This window comes from Triplophysa rosa, linkage group LG19, assembly GCF_024868665.1.
Source record: "Triplophysa rosa linkage group LG19, Trosa_1v2, whole genome shotgun sequence".
Taxonomy (NCBI): domain Eukaryota; kingdom Metazoa; phylum Chordata; class Actinopteri; order Cypriniformes; family Nemacheilidae; genus Triplophysa; species Triplophysa rosa.
The window spans coordinates 21842821-21859967 of NC_079908.1; the positions used below are offsets into that span (position 1 = coordinate 21842821).

Sequence of the window (17147 nt, forward strand, 5' to 3'; positions counted from 1 at the left end):
GCGCGTTGGTGTGTGTGTGTGTGTGTGTGTGTGTGTGTGTGTGTGTGTGTGTGTGCGTGCGTGTGTGTGTGTGCGATGCGTGTGCGTGTAGATACTGGAGGGAAGGTCAACCTGATAACTGGGCTGATAATGAAGATTGTGGGCAAGTTCTGGGTTCCAGTCAAGGCAGATGGAATGATGAAGTCTGTACAGCCAGACGACAGTATATTTGTAAACGACCTAACCGTATGTATGAAGCATTTCAGAAAAAAAGTGTGTATAATATAGAAACCTCTTCACCCTTTCATATATTTTTTATCATATTTTCTGGCTCTCCAGCTAACCCGACGCCACTCTGCGACACTGGAAATGGTTGGGAACCCTTCGGCTCAAACTGCTACAAGCGGAGGGCGGGGCTTAAAAAGAGCTGGGCGGCAGCCCGCAGTGACTGTGTCAGAGAGGGTGGAGACTTAGTGTCAATCACATCTTCTGAAGAGGAGCAATATGTCACGGGCCGACTGGATCAGTCTTCTTTTGACCTCTGGATCGGCTTATCTACCCTGGTGTGACAGCCACTATTAGTTCATCACATCTGCATGTTTTAAACAGAATTTTGTTTTGGCCTTTCGTTTTCTTTCTCTGTCACTTAAAAACTGTCTGCCTGCCTGCCTGCTTTTCCTAGTATCTCCAGACAGAAGAGGAAAACAGGTCATTCATTCACTGTTACTGTACCTGCCTCATTTTCACAGAAATGCACAACTCTGTCTTGCCAAATACAACCAAATGCCACCACCTTCACCTGGTGTGACGCAAGTACTTCTACTTACACAAACTGGCCAGAGGGACAACCAGACCTGACGTAAGAAAAACATTCGTACTGTATGAAACCAAACATCTGCTTAGTTGCTAAAGTGTGGCTTTGTGTGACAGTACAAAAAAGATGTTCTTTTAAACAGCGACAAACAGAATGGTGTGTGTACCGCTATGATCAAAGAAGCAGGAGAGGATTATGGGAAATGGAGAACACACGTGTGCCGTTATGAGAGACCGTACATGTGCAAGAGAGCTTTGAACAGTAAGAGACATATGAAATTTATATACAGTATATATAATTTTTTTTTGTTTAGTCTTCTCAGTGTTCATGTGTGAAGATAAATCCATGACACATTTCATTCTTATCAGTGATCAGTGTCTCTTCTGTTTTTCCAGCAATTTGTCCTGCTGGATGGTTGAGTTTCGCTGGTAACTGTTACTGGTTGGTCAGTAATCGCAACCTCTTGACCAGCTGGTATCTGGCTCAGACGCAGTGCTTTAACATGGGTGCAAACCTAGTGACCATCAAGAAGTGAGACTGGAATCAAGAGAGCGTTTTATTTTGCACTGTAATCTGTAACATGCTTTTTATTCATTGAACATCTTTGTTTTTTCTTCATCTGTAGTGAAGAGGAGCAGTTCTTCATTAATGCACAGTTACCTGATTTTCATCAGGCAGATTTACCTGATCTGTGGATTGGCGCTTCAGGTGAGTGTCCATACACCATGTATTCAATTAGATTCTAATGTATTCCTTAGCACATTTCACAATTCTGAGAAAACACATTTCAGCAGTAGAGACACAGGACAAAACACTATAAGAATATAAAAACAGGACAATGATAAAAAAAAATGAAACATGGTATTATTGGAGCTAAACAGGATTAAAACAAATGAATCAATTCTCAGGATGATGTGCTCTGCTTGATGAAACATCTGCTTGTCTGGTTTTGTCTGTCTTTGATTTGTTACATCATCAGATAAAGACCAAGATGGGACCTTTATGTGGGTGGACAAAACCGCGATTGCGTTTTCAAACTGGAGCCCAAATTTCCCGCAAAACACAGCAAACCAGTGGGACTGTGGTCAGATTTACACTGGTGAGATGTTGAGTTGATCTACTCGATGCAGAGAGACAGTTTGTTCCTAACGTTCTTACAGACCAGCTGTCGTTTCTCACCGCAGGGAACTATGCTGGGAAATGGGAAACCACGAACTGCTTTAAAAATCTCGGCTATATCTGTAAGATGCCTGGAGGTCAGAACGTGAAGCCCACGGCGGCTCCAGGTGAAACTTCCATCAAACTCTCCGAACAAACATATCAGCGTGTGTTTAAGCGGATCTCAACATTAGGCACGGCTGTGTGTCAACGGCTCATTGGAAGAGGATTGATTGACCATAGCGAATGTGTCAGATAAGATGTATGAACATCAAGAACCTCTGTTACATGTAACGAATGTTCCTTTGCAGACTCGCACTGTGATGAAGGTTATCTACTCTTTGGTGATCACTGCTATCACTTTGAGTTGGAATCCGTCAAGACGTGGCAGGAGGCGGAAAGTTACTGTGTGGCTCAGAATGGACATCTGGTTAGCTTCCACAACCAAGAGATCATCAGTTTTCTGACAGGTGAGACAGCGGGTCCCTACACACCACCAACAACCATAAACACATTCTGCTGTCTAAAAAGACAGCCTAAATGATTCATCAAATTTCGTTGATTTTATGTTTTTTTCTTTTTTAGAATACACTACCAGTGTATGCAGGCAGAGAGAGAGAGAGAGAGAGAGAGAGAGAGAGAGAGAGAGAGAGAGAGAGAGAGAGAGAGAGATAATAGCAATATATTGTGACAGCCCTCGGTGGAGTGATAGAAGAGTGTGCCGTACATAATAAAGCATTGTGTGTTTTCTCACAGCCCACATGAGCAGAAGTTCCTGGGTGGGTCTCAATGACATCGACAGAGAGGGAACGTTTGTGTGGACAGACGGGACTCAAATGGTAAGTTCTTTCCCTGAACATTATCCCATCATTACATTTGGTATTTCAAGATCATCTTGAAGACAGTCAGTTCTCAAGAATTTCAAGTTCCAATCAGCTGCTTGTGAGTAATGAATGTATTCTGTCTGTAGGACTTTCTGCCCTGGGAACCAAACCAGCCTGATAACTGGCAGGGGAACGAAGATTGTGTCCACATTCGAGGAACAGAACATCATGATACTGGAAAACTCAATGATCTGCCCTGCACGGCCACGTATCCTTTCATCTGCAAGAAGGGTTGGAATCAGAGCATCTTTATTATTCACAGATTCACTGCACTAGTTGACTAACTTTCATGTCAATTATTCATTTCTTTCATTTGCTTCTACAATCTTGATTTATTGTCATGTTTTAGCAAAAGGTCAAGGACCACCAGCTCCACCAACAGCTGGTCCAGGTACAAAATATCAAGTTATTTATGCTGCTAACTTTTCAAACAATTCTTAGCAAACGGTGACTGAGGTCATTAACAACATGCTGGGGATTAAACGATGACAGAAGTTACATTAGTATTCATGTTCATTTTTCCCTCTCAGGCTGGAATGAGAAATGCGGCTCGTGGGTTGCTGATCCATTCAACGACTTCTGCTATCTGTTCACCACTCTGTCTATGAGAAACTGGGCAGACGCTCGGGCGGATTGTTTACATCAGGGTGGAGATCTGATCAGCATCACAGAGCCCTTTGAGCAAGGTTTCATACAGGGTTAGTATTCAATCACAGATCACGCCTACCAACCTGTTGAATGATTGACACGATTGTGTAGATCCTTTGGAGGATCTCGTTGATTTTTTGGTTTGACTGACAGCTCAAATCCAGACAGTTCCCACTGGAGTTTCTCTGTGGATGGGCGCTCATGACTCCGTCACAGAGGGGGGGTGGACGTGGACGGATGGCTCCCCGTTCCGCTATATAAACTGGGCTGCAGGTGAGAAAATAAACGTCATCATCACTCTCAAACTATTTGTCAAATGAGCATTTGGATCCAAATTGAATAGAATAAAGACAACCATCTCCCCATTGACTCTTAAAGGAAACCCAGATGATTACTTTGGTGAAGACTGCCTGTCCATTTTAATCAGCTCTGGATCCTGGAACGACGATAACTGTGACAATAAGAGAGGATATATCTGCAAGCGTCGCGGTACATTTCTAACCATCTTTAATAAATCATACAGTATTTACTGCAGTGACTTGTGAAGAAATGCCATTGTGTTCTTTTCAGGAAACACACCTGAACCTCCACCGCCACACGATGGTACGTTGCATTTGACTTGTTTGACTATTGTATGTTCTGCTCTTGACTTTCTGAGCGTTTGTTTGCATTTTGTGTTGTGTCCTGCTGCAGGTTTCTTCACAGTGTACACGTGTCAGGACTCTAGCATGGTCCTTCACTGCCCCACTAACAGCGTCATCAACATTCAGTCGGCCTTTTACGGTCGTCGCAGTGACAAAATCTGTCCCTATGGAGATGGAGCCTCTGGTAAACCCTCACACTGACACCAGACGAGAGAACGTTTGCATTCTTAGTTCTGAATAACTGATGTATTGACTGTATGTTCGTGCTGTAGGCACCTGCACTGTTGATGGCACGTTGCCTTTGGCCAGGAAGAGCTGTGACAACCGAGTTTTCTGTTTTCTGTTCGCACACACGGACAATGACCCCTGCCCCACCGTCTTTAAGTACCTGGAGGTGGTTTATAGCTGTGAACAAAACGGTGAGCAAAAAAATGTCAAGTTAAGACTGAAAGAGAGACACAAAAAAACACTGCCTGAATGCCTGAAATAAATGCTGGAAAAGGATTTCACTTGTAGTGTTATTCATACTCATGTGATTTTTTTTTATTTTCAATCACTTCTTTTGGTTAATAAATTAAATAAATGTAATAAATAAAATACTTTACATTTAGTCATTTAACAGACGCTTTTATCCAAAGCGACTTACAAAGAGTTTAAGGAGTAATAAGCGATATGTCAAACAGGAGCAATAATGCAATAGGTGCCAATGCAAAGTTACTAGTTTCAACAAAAGCTAGACCAATACCTGTTGAGAGAAAGAGAGAGGGTTAGTTTTTTTTTCCCTCATTTGTCTGTCAAGTATTCACAAAAGAGATGGGTTTTAAGTAGTTATTTTAATGTTGTGAGAGATGTGGTTGACCGGACTGAATTAGGAAGAATGTTCCACCAGGAAGGAGTTGTGAATGAGAATGAGCGGGAAAGCGATTTACTGCCCTTATGGGAAGGCAGTACAAGATGCCGCTGGCTTGCTGAACGCAGGGATCTTGATGGGGTGTAGGAGGGTGTGAAAGTATGTCGGTGCAGATCCAGCGATAGTCATGTAGGCAAGCATTAGTGACTTGAATCTGATACGGGCTTCAACCGGTAGCCAGTGGAGGGAGATGAAAAGGGGCGTCACATGTTGGAAGACGAGGCGTGCTGCTGCGTTCTGGACCAGCTGGAGTGGTTTGATAGCCTTTGCAGGAAGACCAGCAAGGAGAGCATTGCAGTAGTCCAACCTTGAGATTACCAGGGCCTGGACAAGGAGTTGTGCCGCATGCTCAGTGAGATAGGGTCTAACCTTTCTAATGTTGAATAAGGTATATCGGCATGACCACGGTGTCTTTGCAATGTGATCATTGAAGGACAGCTGTTCATCAAATATGACTCAGAGGTTCCTGGCTGTTTTGGAAGGAGTGATTGTGGTATTTCCCAGTTGGATGGTGAGATCGTGCTGCACCGGAAACACGAGTAGTTCTGTCTTGGCCGGGTTCAGCTGTAGGTGATGTTCTTTCATCCAAGCCGAGATGTCCTCTAGGCAGGCTGTAATGCGAGCTGCTACAGTGGTATCGTCTGGGTGAAACGAGATGTAGATCTGGGTGTCGTCAGCATAACAGTGATAGGAGAAGCCGTGTGCCCGTATGATGGGTCCCAAGGATGTCGTGTAGATGGAAAAAAGCAGCGGTCCAAGCACCGATCCCAGAGGGACCCCAATGATCATGTGGTGAGCAGTGGACAGCGAGCCCCTCTATGACACCCTGAAGGATCTGCCAGAGAGGTAGAATTTGAACCAGCGGAGAGGAGAGCCTGAGATTCCTAGAGATGACAGGATTGCTAGCAGTATCTGGTGATTGCCACTGTCAAACGCTGCAGATAGGTCTAGCAGAATCAGGACTGAGGATTTAGATTCAGCCTTGGCTAGCCGCAGTGCTTCTGTGACCGATAGCAGTGCAGTCTCAGTGGAGTGGTTTGTTTTGAAGCCAGACTGCTCGTCATCCAGTAGTTTGTTCTGGGATAGGTAGGACGACACCTGGTTGAAATCTGCCTTTTCAAGTGTTTTTGCAATAAATGGGAGCAGAGAGACAGGTCTGTAACTGTCGGTAGTAGAGGGGTCCAATGTGGGTTTCTTCAGTAGGGGTGTGACCTGGGCCTATTTGAATGTGGACGGAAAGGTGCCGGTGAGCAGGGAGGTGTTGATGATGTGTGTGAGTTCAGGTGCGAGTGTGCTGGATGTGGCCTGAAGGAGATCGGAGGGTATTGGGTCAAGGGGACAGGTTGTGGGGTGGCTGGAGAGAAGTCTGGTGACTTCAGTGTCAGTCAGTGGGGTGAAAGAGGAGAGTTCAATGTTTGAAGTGAGGGAGGTGTGTACCGAGGTCTGAGGTGCTAAGAATTGTTCGCTGATGGATGATGTTTTCTCAGTGAAAAATACAGCGAAGTCCTCTGCGGTCAAAGATGAAGTGGGTGGGGGAGGAGGGGGGCAAAGTAGAGAGTTAAACATCTTGAAAAGCTGCCGAGTGTTAGGCGCATTGCTCACCTTGGTGGTATAGAAAGACGTTTTAGCTGTGGTAACACTAGCAGAGAAAGAGGAGAGTAGTGACTGGTAGTACCCTAGGTCAGCAGGATTCTTGGTCTTGCGCCATTTCCTTTCAGCAGCCCTGAGTGTACTCCGTTGTTCACGGAGGATGTCAGACAGCCAGGGGCAGGAGGGGGCGGCACGAGCTGGTCTGGAGGACAGAGGACAAAGGTTATCTAGACAGTATGTAAGTGTTGAGCATAAGGTGTTGGTGGCGGTGTCAACATCTAGAGATGCAAAGTTGGAGGGAAGAGAGGATGTCACTTTAGCAGAGAGGGTGCTGGGGGGGAGAGAGCGAAGATTCTGTCTAAAAAAGTGGTCAGAAATGTGAAGAGGTGTAACTTGAATGTAATCTGTGGTGCAGTTACGGGTGTAGATGAGATCAAGCTGGTTTCCTGATCTGTGAGTACAGGCTGGGGCGAGGCGAGTGAGGTCGAACGAGGCGGTGAGGGTGTGGAAGTCAGAGGCATAGGGTTTCTCTAGGTGGATGCTGAAGTCCCCGAAGACTACGAGAGGGCCGCCATCCTCCGGGAATGATGAGAGCAACACATCTAACTCTTCAATGAAGTTGTGAAGAGGACCTGGGGGGCGGTAAACTACAACAACACTGAGCTGAATGGGAAAAGTGATATTAACAGCATGGTATTCAAATTAATAGTTGTTGCATAGGGAAGATAGTGGGGAATATTTCCAATTATTGTTGATAAGCAAACCTGTGCCTCTTCCAGTTTGGCGGGGAGAGAAGGAGTAGTTTGTGGAGAGAGAGAGCAGCGGGTGTGGCTGAGTCTTCAGGACGAATCCATGTCTCAGTAAGACCAAGAATGTGAATGTCAGCATGGCTGGCAAAGGCATAGATGAAGTCAGTCTTGTTCACAGCTGACTGGCAGTTCCAGAGACCCATAGAGAGAGACAGAGGTGTAGAAGGGGAGGCGTGAATGGGACGCGCGTGAGAGTGAGTGCGTCGTGCCTTGCGTCTTGGGTGAGAACGCTGTATGTGGTGGAGTACAGGAATAAACTTGAAACACATGATGTTAGTATACACGTAAATAAAAAACAAAGCTTATGTTAAATGTAGTGATGTGGATTGCCGGTGTCTTTGCTCGGTGGAGTCGCGCAGGTAGAGTCGCAGGTCTTTACTCTCGTCGGTCTTCACACGAGGAGGGCTGACGCTACAGCGCCAGCGTAGAGGCACTGCTTAAGTATGTGTTGAGATTAGCGCGAACAGAATACAGCTGGAACACGCATCAAACAGCAAACAAACTTGCTCCGTGCTTTTTAAGTGCAAAATTATAATGTCAAGCCGTAACGAGTGGCTAATGGCAATTTAATGTTACTTCAGTACCAACGGAACAAAAAACGCTAACACCTTAGCAATCAGTCAACGAGTCACGAATAATTAAATAAACAAGCTCAAATAATCTTAACTAACAACAGGCAACAGTCCAGTTCAACAGTTAAAACAACGTAACAGGGTAAATAGCAGACTCACGCACTACTGCAGACTTGTGATGATATTCGCTTCTCACATATTATAAAAAATACTTAAAGTTCAACTATACATTTATTGACATCATTTCAAAACATCTCATGCCTACTGGATGTAGTTTCACATGCACAACACATCATTTATATTTAGGCATGCTACAATTCTTTCAATTGAATTATTTTTCATGTAAACGACAGAGTTGCGCGATCACATGCACTGCTGAAGACACGCAGAGAAATTCAGAAGGACAACCCGCATGCCCAGTTGCATATTATAAAAAAAACTAATTTAGCTTATATTTGCAATTCTTAGTTGTGCATTCATAATGTGCCATATAATAAACAAACAATACACATTTTCATTCATGTTTCAGGCATTTCAGGTGTACACTTTAGATGCTTTAGATAATAAAAGACTCACAGGTGTATTGATCATACAAAATTTCATGCTGTTCGCTGCTTTTCTCGTAACTGTTATCCAAAGTTCACATCATGTTGTGTTTTAATAAAACAAGATCTCTCCCTGAGATGATCCTGTAAATGTGTGTGTTGTTTTCAGTTTGTGTGAGGGGTCTAGGAGTGGAAGATGGAAACATCACTAATTCGATGCTCTCTGGCTCATCGTCTCTCAGTGGGAAAGGACCAGATAATGGTCGACTGAATGGAAACTCCTGCTGGATGCCCTCCAGCTCTGGTCTGAAGATTTTTGTTTTCCACACCCAGGGAATGTATTGATAAAATGTCTGAAAAATGTCTGAACGCATTGTAAGTTTTTCTTCTGCCTAATGTTCAATCTCACACTTTATGTCTTAGCAAATTCCTGGATTCAGGTGAATGTGGGTCAGCTGAAGAAGGTCACAGGTGTCGTAGTTCAAGGCTGCCCAGCGTCAGATCACTGGGTTACTAAGTTTAAGATCCAGAGCAGCACAGACGGTGTCACGTGGACAGATTACACCAGTGATGGAGGGGTGAGCACTTCCATTGTTTTCATATCAGGCAAATAATATTTGATGTCCTACGAAACTCACAAACACTTGTGTTCCATTTAAAGACTAACATCATCTGAAACAATTAGGAACCAGTGAGGTTCGTTTCACTATTGACTTTGCTGTGTACTGTATATATGCACAGTATAGGCCTATACGCTGTATGTTAGTGAGATATTAGAATAGGGTTGGGCTCACAGGTACAGGCAAAGGTGCTGCGTTTTCACTTGTGTTATTAAAAGAAAACTCCTGCAAGAGTTGAGTGATAAATGAACTGTCACAGGAATATCCAGGTTCTGTGGACAGAAGTACTCCAGAAACGCGGCTGTTGGGGAAACCGATCTCAGCGCAGTACATTCGGCTTCTTCCGCTGGAGTGGAATGATCAAGTAGGATTGCGACTGGATATTCTGGGCTGCCTACCAGACTGTGAGTTTTAAAAGATCTTCAAATAATCTTGTAAATTTGTTTTAAAATGGGAATATGTATATTTACGGAAATATTTTATTTATTTACTTTTTTACACAGATGCTGTTTCTTGCAGCGCAAAGCCCAACCTGAACCACGCAGTAGACAGAATGACGTAAATTGATATTGCAATACTTACAATTGATTTGCATACTACTGTATATGGTCTTGATTGAATATCTGGGATTTATATATGATCAGTGTCTAATCTAATCTAAATGTTCACAGTGGAAAATCTTTGCTGGTGAAAACGTATGTCAAAAAAAAAGAACCAAAATTGTTTATATTTCCTTACACTGTTTTGGGTTCTGTATGTTTTAGTGTTCACTGTCCTGCTGGTTGTGCCAGAGAGCCATATACTGTGTATGGGACAGACATGTATCGTGGGGTAAGAGTAGAATAAATAAAAACACATGACCACTGAGCCTGAATCACAGTAAGGTTAGTTAAGCATTGTTCGTATGAATCATTGGTGAAAATGTTTTTGTAGGATTCTAATATCTGCGCTGCTGCCATTCATGCTGGTGTGGTTCTGAATGACATTGGAGGCGACTGCACCCTGCTCAAAGCTCCGGGTCAGAACTTTTACACTGGATCCACCAAGAACGGAATTGTATCTAGACAGTAAGTTTCACTTGAAATGAGAAGAAATCAAATAACTGTAAAGTGTGCTGTCACGCCTCAGAGTGAAAAGTGTTTTTTGACATGTCTCAGGTTCGACGGGGTCTACTCTGTGTCTTACCAGTTAGCTGATGGTGGTGAGACTGAATGTTCTTAACTTGCCACAACACTGCTAACTACTGCAATCACTCATGAGTCTTCTGACAATAACAGTCTCTCTCTCTCTCTCTCTCTCTCTCTCTCTCTCTCTCTCTCTCTCTCTTTTCAGAGCTCAGATGTTCTGGTCTAGACTGGTATGAGTTTGGGGAATTCTGCTATAAGCCATTTGCAGAAAAGAAAACATGGCATGAAGCTCGTACCGCCTGCAGGCGTTTGGGAGCTGATCTGGTGTCAGTCATGTCCATTACAGAACAAAGCTGGCTGGAGAGCTACCTCTACATGGGTACATTGTGTGTGTGTGTGTGTGTGTGTGTGTGTGTGTGTGTGTGTGTGTGTGTGTGTGTGTGTGTGTGCGTGTGCGTGTGCGTGTGTGTGCGTGTGCGCGTCTATTCTCTTCTAATAATTTCCTGTCCAACAGCCACCAGTGACGTGTGGATTGGTCTGAACGATCTGAGCTTCTCAGGTTTGTTCTTGTGGTCTGATCATCATGAAGTCACATTCACACACTGGGCTCCCGGAGAACCCAACAATCACCTGGGCTTCAGTGAGGACTGTGTGGAAATGTTCTATCAGGTATCTCAGCGTTACTAGCAGACATTTTGATTGAAACACAGGAGCATTCGTGATGTTTTGATGTGTTTTTTTTGTAGACGGGTCGATGGAATGATGTGACTTGCACAGAGTTAAACACATACATCTGTAAAATGCCTAAAGGTCACTATCCTCTGCCATCAGTCGAGCCAACGATTTACGGTTGTCCACAGGTCAGTCTGCATTAAACCTAAAGATCTTGTCTCTTCTCGGCGGTGTGAATGCATTCTAAAAACATTTTGTTTCTCAGGGATGGGATGTGTTTGAATATTCTTGTTATTGGTTTGAAGAAACGGCTAGAACCCGTGAAGAGGCAAAAGCATTCTGTGGGAGTAAAAACAGCACGCTGCTGCACATCATGGACCTGTGAGTGATGTTATTTAAACTTGTGCTAGTAAAGATCTAGCACTAACAGTTCCAACGAGTGAGCTAACTCAGTTCCATTGACCTCTGCAGGTACGAACAGGCTCATTTCACAGCCCTAATGGGCCGATACTCTGGTGACTGGTGGATCGGCCTGCGTGCCAGAGGAGGAATCGCTGGTGTCGATTATTACTGGGACAATGATGCTTTAATAACTTACACCCACTGGGACCGAAACCAGCCAGGTATTTCACTTGCTTGACGGGATAAAAAATGAGCCCATCTGAGGCTTTCAGTACTCATCGTTTCATTGTGGGTGTGTTCTCTAGATAACCACGCTGGATCGTGTGTCACTATGACGACGAGACCACTGGCAGGATTCTGGAAAAATAAGGAGTGCGAAGAATCGTTCCCATTTGTGTGCGAAGCTCCTCGTAATGGTGTGGCTCCGCCCACGCGACCTCCGACTCCGCCTCCAGCCACAGGATGTGAGAGCGGTTGGAGTGCAGAACCTCACTTCAGGAACTGCTACCGAGTGAGAATATTAAGATCTCCGGTGTACTCCTGAAAGAATGCATTTCTTCCCGTGTGTGGTGTGTTTTGAGTTGTTTTGCCATTTTGTGGTCTTATGAGGTTTTTGGTTTCTTGCTGCAATCGCCCTTGTCATGCTCGCAGAGGCCTATGGACAAACATAGGGACATTAAAGAAACTACACTATGATTTACTGATAAGCTGCTCTGAAATTATGCATTCAAACTGTGAACAAGAGCGCTACACACATTCCTTGACGTGTGATACAGTATTTGTGTTTTTTGGTGTTGTAGTTGTTCACTGTAGACTTTGCACTGAAGAAGAGCTGGCAGGGGGCCCGAGAAGACTGCCGTGCCCGTGGGGCAGATCTGGTCAGCATCCATAACCCTGAAGAAGAAATCTTCCTGTCCAAATACTCGAAAGGAAAAACCAAGTGGATTGGTTTGAGTCTCAACCCTGTAGAAGGAGGTCCGTTTGTCACCAAATGAGAATCACAGCTGATTTTGCAAATCCTTTTTACGTTTGCCTTGACCTGTGACATTCGGTAAACGTCAGCAAGAGGATTTTAATGCCAAGATAAGATTAGGGTTAGAGTTAGGGTTAATTGTTTGATAAAAAAAATCTTGCGCTGAATTCCAACCACATTTAACACGATTTCAAGTTGTCAATCAATTCTAATCCAAGAACAAGAAGCTGTGTTCTTGAAATTCGTTTGAAAAAAATAAACAGATTTATCATTAATTGAATAGTTGATTGGACACAATGTTGAGATGTAAGTGATATAAATAAGAAGAGTTTCTAGAGAATGTGAAACACTGAAGAAGGTCATATGTGACCGAAACGTTTGTTGATTTTTAACATGCACTGAGCACTTTATTTGCACCTTGTGAATAAAGAAGATTGCTAATATCTCGGCCTGTAATCATTTTTTGCAGACATAGCAAACGAATTTCAAGAAGTGAGCTTCTTGCTCTTGGATAGAATTAATTGTTTGATTCTCAACCATATCTGAAACCATTCCTGTCCAAGGTTACCACTGGAGCGACGGTACGCCAGTCAGCCACACAAACTGGGGTCACAATGAGCCAAACAATCATGGTGGGCGAGAAAACTGTGTGGAGATGGTGACCACAGAGAACGGGACGTCCTGGTGGAACGACCTGAATTGCGACGCCCATCAGGACTGGATTTGCATGATTGCAAAAGGAAAGAAACCAATTATACCCCCAGAACCACCGTCCCCTGTACCAGGTAACTACCGAAAGGGTCATATACATTTAAAATCTTGTGCGTTCAATCACATTTAAATACATTGCATATTGCATTGCTTAAAACGTGTCTTCGGTGTAAGAACATCAAGAAGCAAATACCCTTGAACAAAATGCTTTGTTTGTACTGTGTTGATTTGGGTGTTTGTTTCTTAACTTACACTTTCAGCTCCTGAATGTGGATCAAACCCTGGCTGGAGGAAGAACAATGGAATCTGTTATTACTATAATGACACAGATATTGTCGACTTTCACATGGCCATCGTGAGATGTTATGAGGAGAAAGCTCAGCTGGTCTCCATTGCTGATGAAGCCGAGCAGTCGTACGTGGTCAGTCTGGTACGTGACGTCTGTACCGACACGGCGGCCGAGACATGCAGTCAGATTGATGTCCGTGTCCTAACACTTTATCTGGTGTTTATAGGTCGGCACCGGTCAGGTGGCTGCGGTGTGGATTGGAATGAGAATGTTTGGGGTTGCAGATGGAGAATATATGTAAGTATAGATGTTTTTCTCCAGAAAGGTCTGTTGTAAGAGTTGCAGTGATTCACTTGTGTTTTTGCGTGTGTTTGGAGGTGGCTGGATCTCTCGCCAGTGACATATGTCAACTGGGGACCTGGAGAACCCAATGATGCCAATGGAGAAGAACAATGTGTGGAGATGAACAGATATCCAGGTGCAGATCTACCTCCAGTATTGAGAAATCTTATGTCAGCTGTAGAGCTTAGAGTGAACAGGCTCTGACATGTTTGGTTGCTGAATAGGTTCATGGAATGATGCAAACTGTGGTCGGGCTAACGGCGGTTATGTGTGTAAGAAGTATCCAGGAAACGACCACACGCCACCCCCACCAACAGCATCATGGGAGGGAAACTGCCCCGAAGGTACACTTCAACGACATACGTGAATCTCTGAGCTCACAGGCTTCAGTCAAATATTTTGGATCAACATTAATGATGATTCCACGTCCACGTCTAAGTCAATCTGGCAAAGATGAAATGATTTCTTTTTGTTACAGGATGGATGAAATTCCGCAACAAATGCTACATCTTTAAAGGGAGTCAGAAACATCAGACGGAGATCAAGGCAAACTGGACATTCGCACGCAATTGGTGCAGACAGCAGGGAGGAGATCTGGCAGTCGTCAACGATCAAAATGAAAACGGTATTCTCTCAATATGAAATGTTAACTCACAGTCTGGTGTTATCTCATCTTTGTTTATTCAGTATAATGATATTCTGTTTATTATTGATTCTGATCCCATGCATGATGTGTTGACCATTCTCTCTTATCAGATTATGTGGCTAGTTACCTCAGAGATCTGCTTAACCCTGTTTGGATCGGTTTATCTGATACGCTGCATGAAGGGAAATTTGCGTGGAGTGATGGACTTAGTCCAGTTCTGTACACAAACTGGGCCGACAAGGAGCCAAACAACGTTGATGGGCAGGTAAGAAATACTTTATGGGATGCCAGACAAAAATTCTCTATGCTGTACAAGTAACATTTGAATTACAATTGTTACAATAATATAATGCATAATAAAAAAATGTTCGACACATGTAAAAGTAACTGCGTTGTTTCTATCACGGATAGACAGTGAATGACGTATGCCCTTTTTCTAGGAACACTGTACAGAAATATCCCACAATCACCTTATCACGGGCCTCTGGAAAGATGAGACATGCAACCTAGAGCAAGGATGGGTGTGCTCCAGAAAGAAATGTACTTCAATCTTAATTTGTCTCTAATCCAAATCTACTTGATGTGCTCTCCAGATTGACGTCAACATTATTGGTTAGAATTAAATATTATTAATTCAGACCGACTAGTAAGGCCTCAGTAAAGACTAGAGGCAGCCGTGGCCTAATGGTTAGAGAGTCGGACTCGTGACCAGAAGGTTGCCGGTTCGATTCTCAGGGCTGGCGGGTAACGACTGATGTGCTCTTGAGCAAGGCACCTAACCCTACTTGCTCCCCGGGCGCTGCAGTGATAGCTGCCCACTTCTCCGGGTGTACATGTGTTCACGACTTGCTGTGTGTGTGTTCACTACTCTCTCTGGATAGGTTAAATGCAGAGGTCACATTTCAGGTATGTGTCACCATATCTGACAAATAGGTCACTTTCACTTTTTAAGTCAAAACGTTTATTTTGAGAAAAAAGTATCTGTGGTTTCAGTCTCTGAAGAGTCTCACTCTGAAGACTGACCTCAGCACTTCCATGTTTCATCCGTGGGTCCAGACTTCATAAAATGTTCACCCAGAACTTTAAAAGCACATCCAAATTCTTTGACAGCAATATTGTATACATTTCACCGTTATGTCATGTCAAACCTTTCTTCTGCAGAACACAAAAAGAAGATATTTCAGAGAACCAAACAACATTGAAACCTGTTGACTTCCATTGTATGCCCACAAAACCACTGAGACATTTCTCAAAATATCTTCTTTTGTGTTTCACTAAAGAAACACTCACATACAGGTTTAAAAACACATGAGGGGGAATAAATGATGGATAGATTGAAGGATGATTGCAACTATACTTAACACGCCAGGTTTATGGGAAAAGCATGTGAGCACTACTGATGAGTGTTACAGATCCTGGTGCGTAATGTTTAAATCTGCGTGGATGTCTTGTTTTTTTTTTCCACAGCAAGCAGCATTCCTGTCCCTCCACCCACCCGCAGCCCATGTCCGTCAGGATACATCTCCTGGTACAGCAACTGTTACAAACTTATTTCCGAGCCCAAAACGTGGGATGAAGCTCAACAGGCCTGTGTAAAGGAGGGTGGAAATCTGGCTAGCTTGGATATGAGTTACGACCAGGCTTTTATTTCTGGAGCCGTGCAGCAGGGCAAGACAGATGCCTGGATCGGACTCAGACGACTGGTTAAGTATTAAACTCTGCTTTGGGTTTAATGGAATAGAACAAAAACTAAAGCTATTGATGTCGTTCTACAGCCTGACAGCGATTCTTACAGATGGTCAGATGGTTGGCCCGTGTTCTTCACTCACTGGGGTCCAGGTGAACCGACCAATCACAAAGGAGAAGGCTGTGTCAGCATGCATGCCCCGTCACGCTTCATTCAAGGCACCTGGAACGACACGGCTTGCGACGCTGTCAAGCCTTACATCTGCAAAATCACTTCAGGTAAAAGTCAGAAACGTCACAAACTTTTCTTATGTATTGACTACAAATGACACATATCGAATCTGTCTTCAGAAAAGCCTCCAGCGACACCTGCTCCCGGTGACGGGAAGTGTTTGCCAGGCTGGTGGCCATACGGACGACACTGCTATTACGTTTATAATGGAAAAGTGGGCTTCTCGTGGCCGGAGGCACGACATTACTGCCAGGAGGTAAAGGGAGCGGATTTAGCCTCCATCCACAGTCGAGCTGAGGTGGAATTCATCAGGAATATCAATTACACCAAATACCACAATGTCTGGATTGGTCTGACCAAAGATCGTTCATGTAAGAAGCGAGCCTCAAATGAAACGACACAATTGCTGATTTAGTTTAGCTTTGTAAATACAGTAGTAGTTGTCGGTTCACTTTTAATCAAGTAAATCAGATGTCACATGTTTTGCTTGTGTCTCTAGTTGGCTGGGGTTGGACGGATCTGACGTCATTGGCCTTTACAAACTGGGCACCTGGAGAACCCAATGAGGCCATTCATGATGGCGATGTGGGCAAAGAGAACTGCGTAGAGATGTACCACGACGGCAGGTGGAATGACAACAACTGCGTACAGAAGAGAGGCTTCACATGCAGACACCGTCAATGTACGTTTTTTTTGTTACTCGCGATTAATAGCGAATATCAACTAAAACTGCATCATAAAGCCTTTTTTAACTCGTATTTATATCCCAAAATATATATTCCAAACACACTGGTAAGAATATAAAACATATTCAATTCACTTTTAAAGTAATATAAAGGATTCGTCAATGAATGATTGAATGAATGAATGTAAGCCTCAATAAATATTACTTTT

At 43.7% G+C, this 17147-nt stretch overlaps 1 protein-coding gene across 1 annotated transcript in view; it reads left to right on the forward strand.

Annotated features, from left to right (window-relative positions):
• Positions 1 to 17147, forward strand: part of LOC130569895 (macrophage mannose receptor 1) — a 20821-nt gene that overhangs the window by 2003 nt on the left and 1671 nt on the right. Inside the window, exons 4-47 of the mRNA XM_057359792.1 lie at positions 92 to 225; positions 319 to 542; positions 729 to 838; positions 936 to 1054; positions 1189 to 1324; positions 1419 to 1501; positions 1773 to 1892; positions 1978 to 2079; positions 2263 to 2421; positions 2708 to 2790; positions 2922 to 3066; positions 3185 to 3226; positions 3366 to 3533; positions 3637 to 3756; positions 3862 to 3972; positions 4054 to 4086; positions 4177 to 4311; positions 4400 to 4546; positions 8723 to 8857; positions 8977 to 9131; positions 9433 to 9577; positions 9677 to 9731; positions 9938 to 10004; positions 10107 to 10240; positions 10331 to 10374; positions 10506 to 10679; positions 10815 to 10969; positions 11047 to 11160; positions 11238 to 11353; positions 11444 to 11595; positions 11680 to 11885; positions 12175 to 12349; positions 12911 to 13132; positions 13319 to 13488; positions 13574 to 13644; positions 13725 to 13825; positions 13914 to 14033; positions 14168 to 14314; positions 14446 to 14600; positions 14776 to 14875; positions 15803 to 16038; positions 16111 to 16300; positions 16373 to 16624; positions 16753 to 16935. Coding sequence (XP_057215775.1) covers positions 92 to 225; positions 319 to 542; positions 729 to 838; positions 936 to 1054; positions 1189 to 1324; positions 1419 to 1501; positions 1773 to 1892; positions 1978 to 2079; positions 2263 to 2421; positions 2708 to 2790; positions 2922 to 3066; positions 3185 to 3226; positions 3366 to 3533; positions 3637 to 3756; positions 3862 to 3972; positions 4054 to 4086; positions 4177 to 4311; positions 4400 to 4546; positions 8723 to 8857; positions 8977 to 9131; positions 9433 to 9577; positions 9677 to 9731; positions 9938 to 10004; positions 10107 to 10240; positions 10331 to 10374; positions 10506 to 10679; positions 10815 to 10969; positions 11047 to 11160; positions 11238 to 11353; positions 11444 to 11595; positions 11680 to 11885; positions 12175 to 12349; positions 12911 to 13132; positions 13319 to 13488; positions 13574 to 13644; positions 13725 to 13825; positions 13914 to 14033; positions 14168 to 14314; positions 14446 to 14600; positions 14776 to 14875; positions 15803 to 16038; positions 16111 to 16300; positions 16373 to 16624; positions 16753 to 16935 — 5945 coding nt within the window. The remainder of the gene's footprint in view (positions 1 to 91; positions 226 to 318; positions 543 to 728; positions 839 to 935; positions 1055 to 1188; positions 1325 to 1418; positions 1502 to 1772; positions 1893 to 1977; positions 2080 to 2262; positions 2422 to 2707; positions 2791 to 2921; positions 3067 to 3184; positions 3227 to 3365; positions 3534 to 3636; positions 3757 to 3861; positions 3973 to 4053; positions 4087 to 4176; positions 4312 to 4399; positions 4547 to 8722; positions 8858 to 8976; positions 9132 to 9432; positions 9578 to 9676; positions 9732 to 9937; positions 10005 to 10106; positions 10241 to 10330; positions 10375 to 10505; positions 10680 to 10814; positions 10970 to 11046; positions 11161 to 11237; positions 11354 to 11443; positions 11596 to 11679; positions 11886 to 12174; positions 12350 to 12910; positions 13133 to 13318; positions 13489 to 13573; positions 13645 to 13724; positions 13826 to 13913; positions 14034 to 14167; positions 14315 to 14445; positions 14601 to 14775; positions 14876 to 15802; positions 16039 to 16110; positions 16301 to 16372; positions 16625 to 16752; positions 16936 to 17147) is intronic.